This window comes from Etheostoma spectabile, chromosome 9, assembly GCF_008692095.1.
Source record: "Etheostoma spectabile isolate EspeVRDwgs_2016 chromosome 9, UIUC_Espe_1.0, whole genome shotgun sequence".
NCBI classification, from domain to species: domain Eukaryota; kingdom Metazoa; phylum Chordata; class Actinopteri; order Perciformes; family Percidae; genus Etheostoma; species Etheostoma spectabile.
Genome location: NC_045741.1, coordinates 23057714 through 23078945, shown reverse-complemented (window position 1 = coordinate 23078945; position 21232 = coordinate 23057714). Strand labels below are relative to the sequence as shown.

The 21232-nt window shown below is 43.6% G+C and overlaps 2 protein-coding genes across 11 annotated transcripts in view; one reads left to right on the top strand and one right to left on the bottom strand.

The window, feature by feature from the left end:
• Positions 1-1072: 1072 nt before the first annotated feature.
• Positions 1073-6674, top strand: cbr4 (carbonyl reductase 4). Its single transcript, XM_032525539.1, has 5 exons — positions 1073-1259; positions 3570-3690; positions 3813-3949; positions 4877-5011; positions 5141-6674. The coding sequence occupies exons 1-5, from the start codon at positions 1115-1117 to the stop codon at positions 5314-5316; spliced, it is 714 nt and encodes a 237-aa protein (XP_032381430.1). The 5' UTR covers positions 1073-1114; the 3' UTR covers positions 5317-6674.
• Positions 6675-7649: 975 nt separating this feature from the next.
• palld (palladin, cytoskeletal associated protein) overlaps positions 7650-21232 on the bottom strand; it is a 53173-nt gene continuing 39590 nt past the window's right edge. For 8 of the 10 annotated variants that reach the window (XM_032525529.1, XM_032525532.1, XM_032525530.1 and 5 more), the window contains 12 exons: positions 17339-18010; positions 16409-16553; positions 15967-16068; positions 13820-13858; positions 12602-12823; positions 11967-12116; positions 11506-11594; positions 10661-10793; positions 9026-9233; positions 8513-8678; positions 8266-8399; positions 7650-8155 (listed from right to left, as the gene is read on the bottom strand). In XM_032525529.1, coding sequence (XP_032381420.1) covers positions 7995-8155; positions 8266-8399; positions 8513-8678; positions 9026-9233; positions 10661-10793; positions 11506-11594; positions 11967-12116; positions 12602-12823; positions 13820-13858; positions 15967-16068; positions 16409-16553; positions 17339-18010 — 2221 coding nt within the window. In that variant the 3' untranslated portion in view covers positions 7650-7994. The remainder of the gene's footprint in view (positions 8156-8265; positions 8400-8512; positions 8679-9025; positions 9234-10660; positions 10794-11505; positions 11595-11966; positions 12117-12601; positions 12824-13819; positions 13859-15966; positions 16069-16408; positions 16554-17338; positions 18011-21232) is intronic. The other 2 variants (XM_032525533.1, XM_032525535.1) reach the window with 2 other exon arrangements.

Here is a 21232-nt window from a genome sequence, read left to right as displayed (position 1 = left end):
CTATTTAAATCGGGAACAATGACACATGAAGCAAGAAGGAGAATGAATGACTGTAATTAACAGTCAATGAGCCATTTCTGTGGGCAGCTAATCTCTAAAAGTTAACTCAGAAACAACTTCAATTGTTCCTGTGAAATAAGAGTTTCTAAGGGAACTAATAAGAGCATTCTTACACAAATACTGCAGTAATTATAAGTCTCCATATTGAAAAGACATGATAGGAATATTATCATATTAATAAAGTACAAGAACGTGGGCACTGCAAACAGTACCAACAGCAGCTATATAAAAGCAGATTTTTTCTGTATTCTGACATAATTATTTAGTACCAGTAATGTGTTAGTGAGTGCTTCCTGGTTGAAATTGTCAATAGCAAACATATACAAGGAAATAGTGTTTTAAAGTTTTACTGGCCTTTTAAATTCTCTGGGCTATTTAAATGTCATGTGAACTGACAACTTTTACAGAGACAATGTCAGGCTGTTGTGGTGTTTATGATGCATGTGGACGAATACTGACGTGCACTTTGGCTGGGTAGAAGCTTTCAGAAGATATAAACAGTGAGTCCAGAGTCTCCAGACCTGTTTTATACAGTGGACGTCCAGACCATAGACAGTGAAAGGACCAGACCAGTCCTGTGCTGTGCTGCTGTGTGTCTACTGCGCCATCTATCGACCAATGAAGAGCAACGCAACAACACGGAGAAGAAAACATGGCGACGTCCATAAGCGCCCGCTCTCGGTCTTCTGTCAGTTAGTAAACTCATTTTATTTACCGAGGAGCAAATTTTGTCCAACGGGGGGAAAAAGCAGTGGACAATACGCTAAGGTACAGCTAACTAGGTCTATTCATTTAATTATGCAACCTTATTTGTCTAAGCTAGCTGAAAACCTTGCTAACGCTACTAGCTAGACGGCAAAATGACCGTGAAACATTAGCAGTACATTTTATTAGCATTAGCTTGCACGAGCTGTAGTTTTTTCTACAGAATGTGTGTGGTAAATAAATTAGCTATGCATTAGCTACATGCTAGTTTTGTTACAGTTTGTGTGTACGTACATCATACAGTTGTAAATACAGTGGTGCAGTCCTGTGTGGGGTCCTGGTGCCCGCCATGTCCAGGCTGGCAGCGGTGTGTGGGGGCTCCAGGGGCATTGGGAAGGCTGTGGCCCGCTTGCTGGCTGAGAAGGGCTGCAGGCTGGCTGTCCTGTCCAGGAACGAAGATGCTGCCCGGGCCACTGTGGCATCTCTACATGGGGGTATGGAGCTGTGCACAGACACACACAAGCATGCTAGGGTGACCAGACGTCCCCGGTTTTGGTGACCTGTCCCCGGCTGGATCTGTCCCCGGAAATGTCCCCGGTTTTCACTGTGACTGACAGACCCGAAATTGTATTACAAAGAAAGAAAACACCGACCAAACGGAGCCGATCGAGCAGCGCTGCTCAGAGAGGTTTTAGAAGCCGTGTTTTACGATGCTAAAATCACTGATTATTTACATGGAGTCTGGTGGGTTTAGCGAACGCAATTTCGGACTTTTATGCTTTAAAAAATGATCTTAATCTTTAACAAAAAGGTCAGCCTCCTTAGAAATCCCTTCCATAATGTTGTCAGACACTTAGAATATCAATCTGAGTCTGTCAGTAGCAAAACGAGCACTTTATAAACTCAAATACAAGCTGGACAATTATCCGATTAACTTCCATTGTAGCTTGTTTCTCTGCTGCCGACTGCAGCGATCTCGTTTTATACTGCATCAATGTCAAAGGAAAATATTTCCTTAATAGTTTTTATTGTATCCGATACTCAGCTCTAGGTCTAGTGTCCCCGTTTTAAGTTTTACAAAAATAAAAACATGACGTGTTTTGGAGTTATATACGCTTCTGAGCTGAAAATGTCCCCGGGTTTTGTCTGAGAAATCTGGTCACCTTAAAGCGTGCATGTTCAGCAGGCAACAGGTGGTGGAATGGAAGTACATGTCCTCAAGTACTGTATTTAAGTACAATTTTAGGTACTTGTCTTTTCTTTTCATGCCACTTTCTACTTCGCCACATTTCAGAGAGAAATACCATACTTTTTATTCCACTTTTCTGACAGCTTTAGTTACTAGTTACTTTACAAATTAAGATTTTTTTTTGCACACAAAACACATGGGTCAAAATGGGTCAAACGTTTAGGTTAAAACGTCCTTAATAATAATAATAATAATGTATCCTTTAGTAGTCCCATAAGGGGAAATTACAATTTACACTTTATTGTTAATACACACATTACACACAGGCCTGAGTTACACACACATGCTCAGTACCTATACATGCACTAATGGAGAGCCCACTAGACACTTTTGTCACTTTTCCCAAAGTTCTTTGTTGATTTTTTTGGGATATTTTTTAAATATCGTACTTTTTATTCCACTTTTCTGACAGCTTTAGTTACTAGTTACTTTACAAATTAAGTTTGATTTTGCATACAAAACACATGGGTCAAAATCTTAAGTTAAAACGTTAAGTTAAAACCTCCTTAAGACACTTTTGTCACTTTTCTTCTTTGTTGATATTTTTTTGGACATTTTTGTTGTTGTTTTGAAGTTTTTGAAGCTTTCTCCGACATTTGTTGTCACTTTTTTAAACTTTATAACTGTTCCCGAAGTTCTTTCTCACTTTTTACGATGTCTTTGTCGATTATTTTCTGCGTTTTTTTGACATTTTTGTTGTTTTTTCTTTACATTTCTGCCACTTTTTTCAGTCTTCTTAAAATGTTTTTTTTTCTTAAAATGCTATAAAATTAAATTAAACACCCAAATTCAATGAAAATAGTGAACTGATCAGTTATTTAACTTGTGAGGAGCGTTGTATGGAACCATCCACGTTATTTTTTTACAATTTGGTTGAAGGAAACCCAAATTTCAAATTTAGAAACTTTTTAAAAATGGGTCAGATTTGACCCCAAGGACAACAGGAGGGTTAAAATCCGCTGTTTTAGTATACGTTACACTACCCACAGTACTACAGTATACAGGCTTACAACTCCAGCTAAAATGATTAGCTGATTAAACACTTAGTTGATTGACAGATCTGGATTTTTCTGCATTGAGTACTTTTAAATACTTCAAATACACTTTCCTGATGATACTTTTACTCAAATAACATTTTCAATGCAGGACTTTAACTTGTAACAGAGTATTTTTACAGTTTAGTATTAGTACTTCTACTTAAGTAAAGGATCTGAAAACTTCAAAGAAATATTCACATGCAGGAATCTGAGAATTTTTACTTTTTTCATAAAAAATGACTCAATATAGTCAATATAGTTGCCAATTAATGTAATAGTTGAAATCTAATCGATTAATCAATTAATCTTTGCAGCTCTAAAAGAAAATGTCACAGTTATATGCATACACATTGTCTGATCTGGTGCATAGACTGTATATATATTAATATTAACGGTCTATGATCTGGTGCTTAGTGCTATGAAACACAAAAGAAGAAGCCCCACTACCTGCAGCAGTTATAAACAGACTGTAGTCTTGTAAGCATTTAACTCAAATTCCTTCTGTATATGCTCTCTAGCTGACCACGTGGCTCTCAGCTGTGACGTCTCTAAAGAGCAGGAGGTGCAGAAAACCTTTGAGACGATCCAGAAGACCTGTGGAAACATCTCCTATCTTGTAAATGCAGCTGGCATCAACAGGTGAGCAGGCACTCGAGCGGGCTCCTCCGCTAGCGCCCTGCTGTACTTTCATATAGATATGGATATAATGTCACAGCCCGCTGAACTTTATGGCTGACCTACATTACTGTGTGTTTGTTCAGGGATGCTCTGTTACTGAGGGCCAAGCCGGAGGACATGGTGGCTGTGCTTCACACCAACCTGCTGGGCACCATGCTGACCTGCAGGGCAGCGCTGCGCTGCATGCTGCACACCCGGGGAGCCGCCATTGTTAATATAGGTACTCGTAGCTCTGAAGGCAGTGGCCTTCATGATTAATAATGTTTTCAGTTTGGCCACTAGATGGCAGTGGACATCATTGCTACTTCCTTTTAACCCTCGTGTTGTCTTTGGGTCAAATTGACCCGTTGTCCTATATCAATGTTCTTTTTAACTACCCTAATAACATGATTGATTCCACCCAACGCTCTTTGGCAAGTACAAATCTCTACTTTCATCAATTTTGGGGCATCTTATTGATTTTATAGCATTTGGAGAAAAAAAATTGAAGTGCTTTTGAAATAGTATTGAGTAAAAGTTAACATATTCCAGTCTGTGATTATCCATCAACATCCATTCCTTTAATTTTAGTCTAAATAATTCCTAACTTCTGCTTTTCTAACTCAAACATCAGGTATAATTTCCTAAAAATTAGGTTTACCGACCATAAATTCCAAAAATAACTGTAAAACTGAAGTTAATAAGTTAAAAAAAGTGACAAACATTGAAAAAAGCATCAAAAGTGTTGAAAAAAGGGACAAAAACGTAATAAAAAGTTAAAACACTGATAAAAAGCGTCAACAAAAGTGTTAATTTTCAATTTTGACGGGAAAACAACACAAGGGTTAAAGTGAAGTACTTCAACGTCTGTACATTTTATTTTTACATACATTTTTGCATGTTTTAACATCAATCAACAACACTGATTTTATTAGCATACTGAGATAAATCAAAAGCAAAGGCAGACTCAAACGAAGCAAAACATAATGCATCAGTCTGTACACCTGTAGGATGCTTTTGTGAGAGACTAATTTAAACATTAGTGATTTGTAATATTGTCATTTATGAGCATAATGGCATCAAATACTGTAGTAGCTTCCTGCCAGTGTTTTAATGTGAAACATTTCTGTCGTACTAAGTCACCCTAATGGAGGTTTGTTGCGTGTAGGCTCTGTTGTGGGCCTGAAAGGGAACGCAGGCCAGTGTGTCTACAGTGCCAGTAAAGCCGGTCTAGAGGGCTTCACACGCTCTTTGGCTAAAGAGGTCGCTTCACGCCATGTCAGAGTTAACCTGCTCGCTCCCGGTACAGCACAACTTCCTCTTCTTACTTCACCTTTCCTCTCAGCAACTGCTCTGGCTTCATTTACTGTCTCAGTTTCTGGCGTTGTCTTTTCTATCATAGTCTCACGTCCCTGCCCTCTCTGGCTTTCAGGTTTCATTCGCACCGACATGACTGCAGGGCTGAAGGAGGACGGGGTGCCCTCTATCCCTCTGGGGAGGTTTGGCGAGCCAGAGGAGGTAGCCCAGGCTGTCCTCTTCCTTTTGGAGTCTTCCTACGTTACAGGACAGGTGCTGGTGGTGGATGGAGGACTGCAGCTGGCCATGTAAGGGATGGGGCCTACCTGGAGTTATCTCATTGTTCAGGACAATGGCAGCGGGGCAGGTGAAAGTGTCACTCTGCCTTTCCTTGAAAATGGTATGTCTTGTTGAAGGCATAGAAGATGGAGACTAAAAGAAATGGCTCAAGAGAAAGATGAGGGGAATGATAAATGAATGATAAACATTACAACAGTGCTTCACGGCTGAAGTTGGATATTGCTCTGGCCACATGACAATTCAGAGTCTGGTGAGCTGTAGTGTGAGATTGGATATACAGTATTTAATATCAGCTGTTTTCCTATCAGAGATCTTGCTACTAAACACAAAGAGTAAACAACATCTTTGCACAAGAGATAAAAAAGCAGTTTCCTGTTGACATAGGAGACTCAACCCCACATCTCTCTGAGGATCCCTGTCCCGCTGCTCTCTGTCTTTCTGCTGAGTCACTCTGTCCGGCAACAGTAGACGTGGCCTGATGTGTGTGACAGTCGGCCGTGATGACTAACGCTGCTGACTCCAGAGTGTCTGGCCCAGTCCAGACCTCTGTGCCCCGAGGTCCTAAATTGAATCAGCAGATTGAACGCCGTTGGGTCTTTTTCCATGACTGTAAAGAGCCCGCCAATGATCGTAGCACTGTGTTGTTTCCCCACCTCCCCCGAGAGACTTCCTCACAGCCAACACATGTCCCCCCCCACCACCCCTCCACCCTCCACCAGTGGCCCCCTGAGCCCACCTCTGGAGGGGCCTGTCGAGGGGCCAGGCATGTTGGGCTGCAGCTGGAGGAAATTAGACTTAGTGGTGGAGGTGGGGGTATTTTTAACTCTGGGAATGTTTTGAGTGTCTGGTTACAGCTCTGAAACTAGTGTGGACGGATGGGGTTGGAGGTGACTGACGTGCTCAGAGATGAGATTTGAAATGCTGCGTTGGTTGTTCCTTTCACTGGAACATGCTGTTACCATCCATTAGAATCAAAACTTTAAATTAGCAACTTCAACTGTACTCTGTTTTTTAGCGTCCAATCGTCCTACACGTTGTATTTCCTATTAAAGGATTGGATTACAGTTACTCTGATTAACATTCTTAGCAAGTATGGTCTTTCCACTGACTGATAATGTGTTTTTTGGCATTCTCGTATTGTTTTAAGAAGAGTCTGCCAGTCTATAAAAACATCTCACACTGTCTCTGAAGCGTTAGATTTTTTATTAACTTTCATAACCTAAAATAAAATCAGGAGAACAATCCATATACAGGCATTGATTGGCATAGAAATGTGCAAACACAGTAACTGTCAGCTGATGCAAGCTCTGAACAGACAGAAAAAGATGTCCACGTTGTATAGTATAGGTGATGAAAATAGTAGATATAAATATAACTTGATTTTCACTTTCTACCAGCTAAGAGTGCTTTCTACCCCTGAACACTGGGGGGGGGGGGGTTATACATCCTGGAAACAGTTGTTTGGCACTGTACAAGTGTCCAAGAATAACATGCACAGAAGTTGTGTTTGCATTAAGCCTAAACGTGATTTAAGGCAGTAAATATATATTTATAAAACTTCATGATACAGAAAGGATTGTTTTATCAGTGAACAAAAGGTTGCTGATATAATTTATGTCAAGACTGTTGTTTTTTTTTCATACAAAAATAAAATGGACAATCTGTGATGTGTGTGACAAAAACACAGAAACCTTTCACAGCACCCTCTCTTCAGTAAGAACATTTCAATGCACCTTTTTAAAAAAACCATCAAAGAAAAATTCACACAAATGACCCTCTATCGCCAAAGATCTTCCATTTTTTGAATATCACCAAAGTCACTTACATCCCTCTATCAAATGTTAACTTACCACATTAAAGTTGACGCCCATCATGTTCACAAAAACCTGCCTTTTCTGTTGCTGTCCCCTCCTGTGTCTGTCAAATCCAACTTCCCTTAAGTTGTGCTGCTTCCACATCCAAACATCACGTCCATGTGTGAGCGTTCTTTTCCCAAATGTAATTTATTTAGCTAAAAAAAATAATAATGTTTATAAGGCCCGGCCTTTTCCAATATCTGTAAGCTGATGTATGACCACAAAGAGACTGTATGATATTGCAGCTACAATCAGATACTCTTGATATCTGTACTACACAAGCCAACAGAATAAAAGTGTGATCTCATTCATCAAAGCTACAATGCTTTGAGTCCTTCAGCCGCTTTTGAAGTCATCTTTTCTCCCTCATGTCCATATTTAAACCCAGCTGCTGGCGTGCTACGTATAGATATTATTACAGTATTAGCCTGTGTATATCAAATGGCACCACTAGGAACATGCATAGTAAATCATGTTTCATTAATTTTGTATCTTTTGAGTGAGGCACTTAAACAGGCAACCTTTTGCAAAACAGAGTCAACCGAACAGGTCATGAAACACGTGAGAGCATGTTAATGAACAGTCTTTCCTTGTGGTAAACACTTCAATAGTTTTCCAGGTCCATTTGATAAAATAAAGCAAGGGGAACATTATAAAAACATGAACACCGTGGCTACACCAGCTCACTCTGCCCCCCAACCCTTCAGTTCTCTATCCGCAGTCCCTCCGGTGGACAAGGTTCTACGCTCCCCCTTGTCGCCATCATAAAGTATTTGTTTCAGAGTGCTGAGAACAAGGGCAGCTTTCAGGTTTTTCTCGGGGAGGGGGGTCTCTCTACAGGTCATCACTTTCCACCAGGCCACCCGGCTGCAGCGGGCTGGAGTCGGGGAAGAACGCTGCCTTCACGTCCAGCCCCCTCTCTGTCAGAGCGGCGTAGCGGCTGGTGGAGGGACGCACCTTCTTGGGCCTGGGGAGGTTAGGCTGCTGCCACTGAGCTGAGGACGGAGCAGAGGGTGTTTAATGATGTGTAGAAGGGGAAATAAGCAACACAAGAAAGGTTTGGATTGGATGAGCAGTGTGTGTGTGTTTCAGAGTCCCAACTCACTGTGGACGTCGAGGCGGGCAGTGCTGGACACGATGCCGGCGTCATTCTTGGCTGACACAGTGTACCAGCCAGCATCTTCTTTCATGGCTGGCTGGATGATCATACACAGGTAGCCACAGTTGTCCTGGTGCATGCTGGGAAAGACAATTGACACAAATTTAAGGGAAGTGATTATTTACATATTCAATTGTCCAGTTTTTGGGGGAAGTGCCCATAATCTGGTACAAACAAACTGGATTTTCTGTACCTGATTCTGTCTGTGTTGTGAGTCAATGACTCGTTCTCCCTTTTCCAGAAGATTTGTGGGTAAGGGACCCCCGCGACACGACACTCCAGTCGCACAGGATGACCCTCAGCCACACTTGTGTTCTGCAGCTTCTCGACGAACGACGGGGCCTTGTGCATCTCTTTGGCTGTGGAAAGAGTCCGTTACTGAGATTTTTTCTTGGTCCAAACCATGCTTACATGTAAAACTGTTTGACGCTGTACACGTGTCCAAGAATACCATGCAAAGAAATTGTGTTTGCATTTAGCCTAAAAGTGATTCAAGTCAGTAAATACATTCAAAAAAGAAAAAACGTCATGATACGGATTGTTTAATCAGTGAACAAAAGGTTGCTCATATAATTTATGTCAAGATTGTTGGAAGTTTTTTTTCATACAAAAATTGTACGAAGTGTGATGTATTTTTTTGGTCTATATCATGCTAACATGTATCTTCAGCACACATGCTGACTATTGATTTGATGTTTCTGTTTACCTGCAACGATGAGTTCCAAGTTGAAGGAGTTCTGCCCGGCTCGGTTGCTGGCGATGCAGGTGTAGATGCCTGCGTCGCGGCTAGTCACAGGCTCGATGACCAATGAGTGCACGCCATTTTCCCTCACCAGCATCTTATGGGCCGAGTCGGGCCGGATGGTCTGCCCGTTCAGCTGCCAGATGAGGTCCGGAGTGGGAAGGCCGCTCACCTACAGGTTTTTGTTGGAGAAAATGCGTAAATAAGCTGCATGTGTTCTGTGGGGACAGTGTGTTGTCGAGAGTATGAAAACAGCAGCGTTTGGTTAATCCATCTGTGTTGTGTTTGTCTGGAGGAGCCTGGTCGCCTGCACACTTTGGCACGGGAGTAAACTGCACACTGGTCTCACTTTGCAGAGAAACCCAAGACCTACTTCCCCCTTCCCACCTGGAAAATCCACCACTGTGGGTATGCATGTTTGGTATTATAATGTGAAATTGACAGATATCACAAAGGAGAGCAGACTAAGCAGCGATAAGTATTTCTGGAAGCGGTCCAATACACTTTTAGAAATTGGGACATTTTAAGGATGGAAAGTTTTGGAAAGCCACAAATGATCTGGAAATAAATATTTGCTATAAATATCCTTGACATTAAGGGCTCCGTAGGAATGGAGACTCTCAGTTTATTTCCGACGAGCATAAAAAGTCTTTTTAAAGTGAGTTAATTGTGGCTCTGTTTTATTTTATTACATGTACCAGCTTTCAAAGAGAGAAAATGAGCATGGGGCGGTGGGAGTGGCACGGGGGGGAAATAATTGTAGAAAACCTGATCCCACTTAATCTTACTTAATTAAACTGCAAAATGACGCCTCTTTATTCTCCCTGTCTGCTTTGAGCCGTTCGTAACGCGAAGAAGTGATGAAACTCCAATCTCGTGAGCTCACCGCCGCTATTTTTTTTATTCCCTAAAGAAATGCAGGGAAAGGGAATTGTTACTTTGGCAGCGCAGACATGGAGCCTCCCTGAAAGCAATACAGACACTGAATTAAAGGGCGGATCTGAAATTACTTTCTCCATAACTATGATTAACATATTCTCTTTGGTGCGGGCATTTTCCCAGTCATGTCTCAGTTATTTTAAACCATCTCTCTTTCTCTCTTTTATCCGAACAACAGCTACAGGTTAGACGCACAGAAGGTTAAAGCAGAAGTTGGCTGTCTGCTAAACTCCACCACCATGTTAGACCGTGATCCCGTTAGATTAAACTAACTATAAGTATACAAGTAGAAGGCCATAGTAAAAATGGCAGATTCTGACAGAACTTGTCCAAAAAAAAAGGCCTTAAAACTGCGGTCATAAAAAAAGAAAAAGCTTTCTTCACATTAAAGTTCAAAGATTGACATGCCATACCAGACAAAAATACATAATGTATAATTTGTCTTTTCTCTTTTTAAGTTTTAAAAATGTCCTTCAGTAAGCAGCACTGTCTCAAAACTGGGCCAACACACTCAAATCCCTCAGGAAGTCTCTTCATACTAATCAATAAAGAAGTGTTTTATATGGTGTTCAGATGCAGCCATCACTGGGCGACACGTTGACCCCCCCCCCCTTTAACCACACTGTCCACCCATGTTAGCACAGGTTGGCGTGCATTTACCTTGCAGTCCATCCGGCACAGTCGGCCCTCCTGAACTATGAGGTCACCGGGCGCCTGCAGGAAGTGGGGGCGGAAGTGGCGCTCTTGGATGTTATCGTTCTCATCCCCGCTGTCTCTAGACCTGGACCTGGGCCTGATTGAGAGAGAGAGAGAGAGAGAGGTAAAAGTACAGTATTTGGTAATAAAAATCAACTTCTGGATTTTTTTTGGGCATTTTTGCAACTTTAAATTAATTTCTATTTAAAAAAAAAATGGAAGCCTTTTAGTTGTTGAATGTATGTCCCTTTGAAGCATGAATCTAAATGCTTTTAGAGAAGCTTGTTAAGAAAAAAGAGTGCAATACTCTTTCCACATTAATTCTCACTTGTATATTATATTTCCCCCCTTTCATAGACATAGTAAGATTTGGGGGGGGGGGGGGAATGGTAGACACTTATTCTTATCTTGATCTCTCTTCTCAAAACACCTCTGAGCTCTGGGAGTGAGGACAGGTGTTTTTGTGTTCTGTGAGGAGCATCTGTGATCTTCTGTGCATCTTTTCATTATCTGGACTCGGATGAATGCGCTCTATGTATACAAAGTCATAAGAGCAATGGAAAACAGAACAGCGCAAACAGGTGTTCCCTCTCATTAACACAGAGCCTTTCTTTCCTGGACAGACAGTTCAACAAAAGCAAAACTGTGACTCAGCTCACAGCAAACATTTATAAAACAACCTATTAAATCTGTGTGAGTGAGTGAGTACAGAAGTAGTGCAGATGGCGAACAGCATGCAGCACATGTGCCAGCCAGCAGCTCCGAGTTGGGAATGAAATATATTCCTCGGCCAGTCAGCGCAGCCTCACCTGCGCATGTGTCCAGGTGTGGAGCGTTGGCTTCGGCCTCGCTGGTTCACAGCCTGCACCATCATCCTGCCGGTGCAGCTCACCCTGCCCTGCGAGGTGGAGAGAGAGAGAGAGAGAGAGAGCTGATGAGGTGTTGACACTCCACCACAGCACGAGCAGCAGTCAGACAGGGAGGAGGAAATAAAATGTGAGTGTTGGAGCTGGAAAAGGCTGTTAGAATTCCTGTAGCACATGGACTTTTGACCCTCATGGGCTTTAGTGATTTCCTGTCTCATTCAACGCCCTCTTCCTCTTCAGGCCGGAGACTATTATCTCAATACTCATTATTCTCTCGCTAATGGGCGCTGATGTCTTCTAAGGAGCAGCCAAACAGATGTGTGTGTGTGTGTGTGTGCGATTTTTTTTTCTATGAAAAGGTGAACAGAAAGTTCTATCTCTGATGTCTCCACCCGTCTGCTCACCTCCGGGTTGCCAGCCATGATGGTGTAGTTGCCGTCGTCATCGAGTGAGGCTGCAGCGGTGTGCAGAGAGCAGGTTCCATCGGCGTCGCGGCTGATCCTGTAGTGCTCGCTCCTCTTGGAGATTTGCTTGCCATCTTTAAACCAATAGACCTGGGACACAAGATAAGAACAGACAGAAACTATCAGACAAAGTTAGGATTCACCAGACTGACCTTGATATTAAAATCAGTGGCTTATAAAACTAAAGTTTAGTATCATCTTTTGATGGTTTTCATGCAGTGCTCCATGCCTCTTTCACCTCTCTGCTTTTTTATATTTCATCAGTTCATCCTGAAGCCTGTCATCACCATGCCATTAATGTGTACAGAGCCAGGCAGCCAGCCCAGGCCAGGCCAGTGTGTGTTCTAGCAAAGGGCCCGCCCTTATCACAACACGGAGCACATGTGCAACATCTACAACCTCCGTCATCAACATCACACATCAGCTACTCCCAAAGCAAGGGAGCCAAGTCATGTAAATGCCTCAAAATAACCAAATATGCATCTAATATTAATAACTGCCACAGCATCATCCCCAACATTGTCTAATCATAAAGGGCGATGACATTGTTTTGGTAAACATGTTCAACCTCCCACCTTTGGTTTGGGGTCTCCGTGGACCTTGCAGGAGAAGGTGACCGGCATGCCCTCGAAGACTTTGTAGTGTTTGAGCTTCTGGTCGAAGGATGGGGCCTTCCCCCGCCCGGCTGAGTCTTCATCGTGCTGGACGTCCTCGTCTGATTCCTCCACCGGTGAACGCTCTAGACGGAATTCAATCTCACTGATCAGACGCTGCTCAAAGCTGGACACTTTGTATTCCTACATGCCAGAGAAGGAGAACGAAGAAGGATTTAGAAAAACTCTGAGACAGAAGTACTGGAGCAGGTTTGTGTGATCACGTGGGAAGGGCCAACACATTCAAGAGCATGCAGGAAGCTATCAGTGAAACTCTATTTTCCCTATATTCCACATTTAAAACACAGTCATTAACCTGTCTTGATTGTCACCCAAACTAGCAACTTTCTCCCAATTTCCTAATTCCTCCTTGCCCCGATGAGCCACTCCTCCTTCCCACCACCTCCATCAATCTGTCATCACTGTAGCTCTGCTGAGGCAAGGGGAACATCTGCAGGGCAACATGGTCTGATGACACATCACACAGATAATGACAGGCCTTGGGACCAGCTGCAGAACCAGCATTTATCCTCAATCTGCCGCTCATAACGACAGCAATCCCAGAAGTGGCCCATCCTGATCTGCTGAGGTATCATCCTATAATAGCGCAGAGGCAGCTGCTGCAGCATGTTCTTTTCTTAAAAATCTAACAAAGTAATATTCAATTATCCTTGCTTTCTAAAGATTTTGCTTAATTGCTGGCTTACATCTCAAATGCAAATTAACGTTGAAGCATGCATCGCGTGATGGACACAGACAGAACAAAGTGCAACCTGTGTGAAAAGGTGCTGACTGATACTTGCGTTGCAATCAAGCTACAGCATGCGTCAGTATCTGAATCAATTCAAACTACCCATGTGAGCAACAAGCAACTGTAAAAGGTGAGTTTTACACGAGCCTAATCAGTTGTATTCTTTTGTGTTTCCAGGCACACCTGCCTGTGAATGGACTACACAATGAGTATGGAACTGCAGGGACCAAAGAAATTAAATTCCATATCGCTGCCTTTGTGTGCCACTTGTTCCCTTATCAGCTAATCCCCAGGCCTGATCCTGTTTTCTCCAAAGTGAAAGCTCTTAGTGTGACTCTGTGTGCACATTTACACAAAAGGTGACAGAGAGAAACAAAGCTTTCAAACACCTTTTGAGGGAAATATTCTCTATCAGATGACTCGTCTTCCTGTTGAGAGAAAAAGGGGTTTTTCCATGTTGTATTGTACTGTCACTGTGCATCACACGGGGTGGCAAACACATGGGTGTTGTGTGTTTGAATGTGTGTACATCTTACAATCTTACCATGCTCTCAAAACAGAACATTTAAATTCACATGCTTTACTATCAAAATAGGACGTCTCACGATGCATTGGTACAGATGCATTCCCGGCTTAGAGTTTGTGCCCAGGGCCATGCAGTGATGTAGTGCCTCAACCAATCAGATCGCTTCTCATGCCAACAGGCACCCTAAGATCAAAGTGTAGACACAACTTGTGTTCTAGGTCATGTCTGAGGGAACTAGGGGTGGGGAGGGTGCTGGAGCACCCCCTAACAAAAGCACAAACAACTACAACCATTATTTAAAAAACAAAACTTTATTTTTAATAAATTGATTATTAATATAAACCTAAACCCTTTCATTAGAAATTAAATGTAATCCATTTTACAATTTGGTAAGTAAAAGATAAACACATAATTTGATTGAATGAATGTGCCGAGCACCTCTCCACCTCCACACTCCCAGGGCGACCTGCCAGCGACAGACCACCAGGCAGCTAATGTCGTTAGCCCAGCTAGCAGCAACATGGCAAGCCTTCTTATTGGAAAAGAACTGTTGATATAACGCTACGGCCCAATATCTTTATGCTTTTAATTCGCTATTGCTGTGCTACAAAAACTTAAGGCTGCATTTCTCTATTTCAGTGTTTGTGTCAGGACTGACTGGCTTGCTTTACTTTGATTTAATATAATTCAGTGATGTGTTTAGTGGCTCTGTTTTTTAACTTGTAGTAGGCCTATTTTGTGCCATTGTCGCAGCCTTGTGCCTATATCCTGCGTTACCCGTGCCCAGTTGGTCTTGTCTTGTATTATGAACTTTATCCTTGTTTTTATGCTTGTGGAGCATGTAGCCTACATGTTGCAGTTATTATCAAAGCCTTAGTACTGTTTTGACACCACAAAGTGCCTTTGTTTTAATAAAGAGTCTTTATCTTGACAGTAGGCCTATGGGTAAGAAATAAATTTATATTTGGTTGAATAGCAATAAAGGTCTATTATTTTTCTGGTGTTTCCGGGTCAGTAGCCTGTGGCAGGCTAATTTTTGTCTTGGTTAGACTATTTATAAAGAATTGAATCTCTATACAGTGAAATAAATTGTGATGGATTAAGTTAAGTGTGTGGTGGTTGACTTTGGCTAATAATTTAACTGGAAATTTGTCAGCACCCCCAATTCAAAATATGTTCCCACGGTTCTGTTACATTTGCATTGGGACTTCACTTATGAGTCAAATTTCTGTATTTATTAGTAGTTAGGTATTCTCTCTCTGTTATTACTCTCAGGGGAATTGTTTGGTCTCTGTAATATTATTTGAAATTATGAATAAAATTGAATTTAATTTGAATTGGACCTAACTAATTAAGAGCCAGTTTCCCCTCGGTGCATGCAGCTTGTTATGTGGTCCAATTTTAAATGACAAAAATTGACATGAAAATATTCAACAACAAATACTTTCTTCCATAGGTGTAAATGAGAGGATTAATATAAAACAAATATTTGCACAAGCTAAAGAAAAGTAGCCGGTTTATATGTGAATGAACATCCAACGCTGTGCGGGGGTGCTACACTCTGGCACAACCACCCAATGTTTTGGTGGCTCACAGTTAGACAAACGGCCACACAAGCCTTCAAACAGTGTTACTCCCCACCCCCCAGCATGTTTCCAGCAACATTGGTTTTTACCAGTTTGCATAAACAGAGCTTTTTATGGAGGCCTCTGGAGGACTTTACAGTGTTTATACCCTGCTTTCAATATCTCGCTCTTCAACAGTGTTTACAGGGACTGGGGGGTGGAGTAAGGGCTGTGTGCACTCAGATTCAACAGTATTGTAAGGAAAGCCAGTATAGTCATAAGATAGGAATGACGCCAGAAAAGCACAGGTAGACAAACCAGAGAATAGAAAGGTGATGTGTCGCACACATGCAACAGTGGGAGTTGTGTAAAAAACGGTGAAGGGTGTACAGTATGTGTGACTTCCCCCTCCAAATGTGTGGATCCTAAAAAAGAGCTACCGTACCTGTGTGACTGGCTCCTCCTCTGTGTCCTGTGTGTTTAGGACTGTTGCAGCGTTGTCAGCACCCAGCAGTCTGCGGGCCATCTTCTCCTCATAGGTTAATTTCTAGAAATGCAGGGATTATTGGGGTCAGTGGGGGGTTAGTGTGTGAGTTGCAGAGCACACACTGATACACACCATCGGCTCGCCGCTGTATTTTGTGTTAAGAGGGATGTAGTTATGTATGGATACAACATTTTGAATTTATTTGAGGGTGCATGGCACAGAAGCTTAAATACACCTTTTATGGGTGGTTTTTTTCTTCATGAATAGATGCATGACTTGATGGGATGTTAACCTGTGTTACTGAACATGCTCATTCTCGGATTGTCTGCAAACACAGATGTTTCAGTAATGGAATAAACCTAGAGATCTAACACACAAACACACACACACACACACACACCTGTTGACCATTGCTTATGCGTTCCTCTTTAAAGCGCAGTTTTCTCTCCAAGTCCTGTATGACGGCGTCCTTGGATCCTTGGATGTCAGAGTCCGAGGCGAGGCGGGGCGTCCTGGTGACCGAGGACTTCCTGGGGAACGCTTTGCTGAAAAAAGGACAAAACAGAAACATTTGTCAACGTTGTGGCTCTGTGACGCACATGCACGTGCATTATCTCAACACGTCGAAACTCCTCTTTCCTCTCTAGCTCTTCTTGCTCCCTCTGTGGCTCTCTCATATCCAGCCTTATCTGGACATGTGCAGCTATAGCATTCCACAATGTGTCTTCTTATCTCTCACAACTGCAGCAGGAATGCCAGGGTGAGAGGGGGAGTGCAGGGGTGAGTGAGGGGCTGATGAAAAATTACTGGCAAAGAGTTTAAGGTGGAATGCCCTTGGTGGAGGAAAAAGAAAATTGAAATGTCTCCCTTGAGGACAGCCATCAGAGGAGGATTATCTACACAATGAGAGATTTTGATTGGCTAACACAATATGCAGCGCTCAAAGTCCTGCAGCCTACATCATGCTGGGCGCAGAACTCTGTGAAGTGATACATCTTGCGTGTTTATTTGATTTTGACACACCTTTCACTCTCAGGTCCTCTTGTATATTTTCTTGCCTTATAGGTGCTAAAGCTCTTGCACCTTGAGAAGACTTTTGTGTCTATGTGTGTGGGTCATTGTGGGTTAAAAAGAATTCTTTAGTTCGCGTTTTCCTGTAAACATGCTGTATAAAAATGTAAATATGTCATCTTCTATCTAGCAGACATCCTGCCGCCAGTTGCCAGCAGGTCAACTCGCCTGAGACACAACATGTATAAAGAGCTAGCGTAAGTTGACTGACTTTGTACAGAAAGCTCTCTTTGTAAAAGTGCATGTGAGGGATACTTACACGGTGCCGTTGCCTTTGGGAAGGCCCAGGGCGTTAACTATAGGACTGCTGGGTGAGGAGGGTGTGGAGGGCAACACTGAGGACAGGAAGCTGGAGGCTGGAGACGGAGGAACGGAAGAGAACGGCGAGGACATATCTGAGAGGGCTGGAGACATGGAGACGGGCGGAGGGGGGGGAGGCGGAGGAGGAGGGAAGTCTTGGCCAGGGCCTGATGGAGAGGACAGGTTGCTGGAACTAAAGAAGGGCGGAGGTGGAGGCGGGAAGGAGGGAGAGCTGGGAGACTCCACGCTGCTGGCCTTGGTGAAGGGGGGCACGATGACCCGGGTGAAGGGCTTGTGTGAGGTGGGAGGAGACAGGGGGGAGGACAGGCTGGACCCTGAGGAGCCAGAGGACTGGGTGATGTAGCCCGCCCCGCCGGGGCTCTGGGCTGCGATGAACTGCTTGGGCCGGGCGTAGTTGAAGGTGCTGGCCTGCATGGCGGTGCTGCTCTCCAACTCCTGGAAGGAGGGAGGAGGTGGGAGAGGTGGGGATGGTGGAGCAGGTGGAGGCGCTTCTTGTTGCTGAGGTGGAGGCGGGATTTCCTGGCTCGGGTGTTCCTGCTGCTGCCAGCTGACTGCTTCCTGTTGCTCCAATAGAATCTGGTCCTGCAGCTGCTTCAGCTGGGACGCGTTCCTAAAAAGCAGAAGCATGGGCATCAGTGGCAGTTCTACTTAAATCATTGTTTGTGACTTTACATTCTTTATAGGAAAGGGTTGGGGGTGGGGGTTGGGTGGGGGTGTCTGTAAAAAAGTAACAGACTTGTAAAAATGTTACAAAATCACGCAGCTTTTGTCAGTTATGCATGACACCATTGCCTGGTCTCTATCTAACGGGAACAGAACACAACTGGCAGAAGTGTTAGCTGCCACATGTGAGCATGATTGATATAGAGTTAGAAATTTAATCTTTAGTGTTGGGACAGCCGAGTGAGGCAGAAACACCACAAATTGTGAACATTATTAAAGACATAAAGGATTTTGAGGATGACCTCAGCACGTGGTCGTTTTTCAACAGGAGCCAAGGAAAGTGTTTTTTCACTGGTCTGAAGGTGAAAGCCTGGACACATTGTTTGTGTGTGTGTGTGTGTTTTCTGGGAAGGAAACGCTGCACCAGCAGCACCAGCTGATAGGTTATCAGCCTCTTGCCTTTCAAAAGCCAGCCTGTCGACAATACATCAAGTACAGTAAAGGAATCAGGAGAGAAGTGAGAGAAACTGTTCAACAGTGCAGCAGTTTACTCTAACTGAACTGAACTGTAAACTGGTCTGAGCTCAGTTAATATGATGATGATTTTTTTCCAATCTGAGAAATAAGAAAAGTGAAATACACTGTTGAAGCGTGGCATCTGGTATCTGAATGGCACCGTGATGAAGAAAAACAAAAAATGTAATGTTGCGGAGTCATTTTGCCAGGGATAGGCCCTGATGATGAAATATTTTCACGGAGGTGCGGTTGCCCAGTCTCTCCCCCAGTTTGGTTGATTCACTGTGTTGTCATTGTGGGAGAGAGGGAGTTTTTTTTTTTGCTAGTTTTTATTTTCTCGTAGCATTGCTAAAGCCAGCTCTACATGCACAAGATTATTTTTTCTAAAGACGACTTTTGAAACCGGCGAGACAGAAGCTCTCCTTGAGGATCAGAAGGAGGGGAAAGGCTGGAGTTTATAAACCTTCGGCGTATGCAGCTCTGTGTATGTGAGACCGGTGAGTTCTTCATAGGCAGCCTGTTCAGAATATACTGTGCATCCCAGTGGTGCATGTTGTCAGGGGTCCACCAGGACCAAGTTCACATGCCCAAATCTGTTCCAGATGTTGAATAATCAGTGGAGTCTTTTTCGACTATTTTTCATCTGTGAGAATGCAGAGAAGACCCCTCTCCCTTTAGCCTCCCCCCCCCCCCCCCCCCCCCCCCCCCCCCCCCCATACATTTGCAAACAACACTGGTGAGTATTTCACAAAACTGACAGTTGTAGCAAAGTGTAACAAATCCACCGTACAATCAAACAGCAACATGACTGATTGGTCTGTACGAGCCAGTTATTTTGGTCTCATGCTCCCCTCCAGAGGAGGCTTCACTTTCCCAAATAAATAGTCATTAATTCAAAACCCTTCATTGCGATCATTCCAGCTCAGCGTAACCTGGTGCTGTCCTCACTGACCGCGAGAGCACACAGTCGAATCAATGTGTCCCCCCCCCCCCTTGTATACATTTTTCTTTACATTCTCCAAAGCTCTCCTGTTCAGGCCTCGACCAAAAGAGTGCTTTTACAGGAACAGTTTGGCAGCTCGTGAGGCTCGCAGCGCTGTGCAGCGGTTTGATTCCTTTTTTGGCTGTGTTCTCGGAGCATCAGGCACAAAGCACCCTGCCCGTCTGCTCCAGCAGAGAGGAAACACACTTCATTTCCTCCGAGCCTCATCCCTCTCAAGCCGACACTGCCTCAGCATGAAAGACCTCAGACATTTACAGTTTTTTACCTATGTTTTTGACAAAGTTAAATGCTGTAAATGTATGAGCTGGGTATTATCCAGCTTGAACTGACATCATCCCCTTTGCCTTACAATGTGCTCTTTACTAGAAGAAATAAGCACCTTCATTTGTTACAAAGCCAAACTGCTATGCAACTATCTTAAAGTACATTGGTACACTCTCTTATTGTGCACTGACATTTGACTTTCATCTAAATACAATTCTGCGTAATATAATTCTAATTTTGCTGTTCAGACATTTGGCTTCTCCATATTTCACAGTGCATAAAAAGGTCAGCTTGTATAATCTGCAGCTGCATGAATAGTTTGACGGCCCACTTCTGGATTTCCATCAAGTGAGGGTCATGCAGACTCTGTGACCCTCCAGCTCTGATCGTCCAGACCTCTTTGACCGCAAAGTGCATGACAAATGCCGCTGTACGCACACTCTGCCTGCCCGTTTTCATCCCAGCTGGACTCTAAAACAGCACGGCCCCTGCTAAAACCTGCTCCTTGTATAAAAGATTAGAAGGCATCTACAAATGGCTCCATTACTCTCTCTCTTATTTTTTGTCTCTGTGGCGGAGAGGGGCTGAATTAGAAGGGAAGTGTTCCTCTGTCGCCATGCCAACGGCCCTGTGTTTTGCTGTCCTGGTCCGAGCCTACTGGCCCACGGAGCGCCGTGCTTTGCTGAGAGAAAACGCTCCAGCTCCTCGGTCTGTCATTCTGTAACACAGCATTACTCTTATGTCTCTCATTGCCTCTTTTTTTGCCCATCTTCTAGTGGTAAAAATAGGCAGAGCAGTTCCCCCTTTTTATCCTGAAAAATACTTTCCCTGGGCTGGAGCCTGTCTGTAAACTCTTTAATGGGGGGGGGGAAAAAGAAAGAAGAGTAGAAAAGGCCAAAGGGATTGGTGGAGTAACTTTGTCTCTGCAATTTCTACATGGAAAAGCTCAATGAACAGATCCAGGAACAGCTTAACAGCTTGATTGTAAGAGTGTTTTACAGCCCAGTGGTGCATCAGTCAGCTCCAGCTACAGAGGAGCTGGTCCAGACACTGGGAGTCGTTACCGGCGGCATCTTGCTTCAATAAAGGAAGACCTCAACATCTTAAATGGCGGTGTTGCCGCTTGTTTGTGCTTCCTGAACAATAACGACCGGGGCTGCGTGAGAAACTCATCCACTGTTCCACCGCCCATCGGAGCAAGCTGGGAGCCATCCCCAGGTTTATCTGCCGCCCATCTCGTTAGCGCCGCAGCTGGCTGAAAAGACGGAGCCGCTTTATTAGACCCGGCCAGCGGATGACAGGAAGCAGGCCAGGGGGAAAACAGGAAGTAGTTGAGTGTACATTGCCAGTAATGAGGGCTTTCCTTCGGTAAACAACAACATGGGG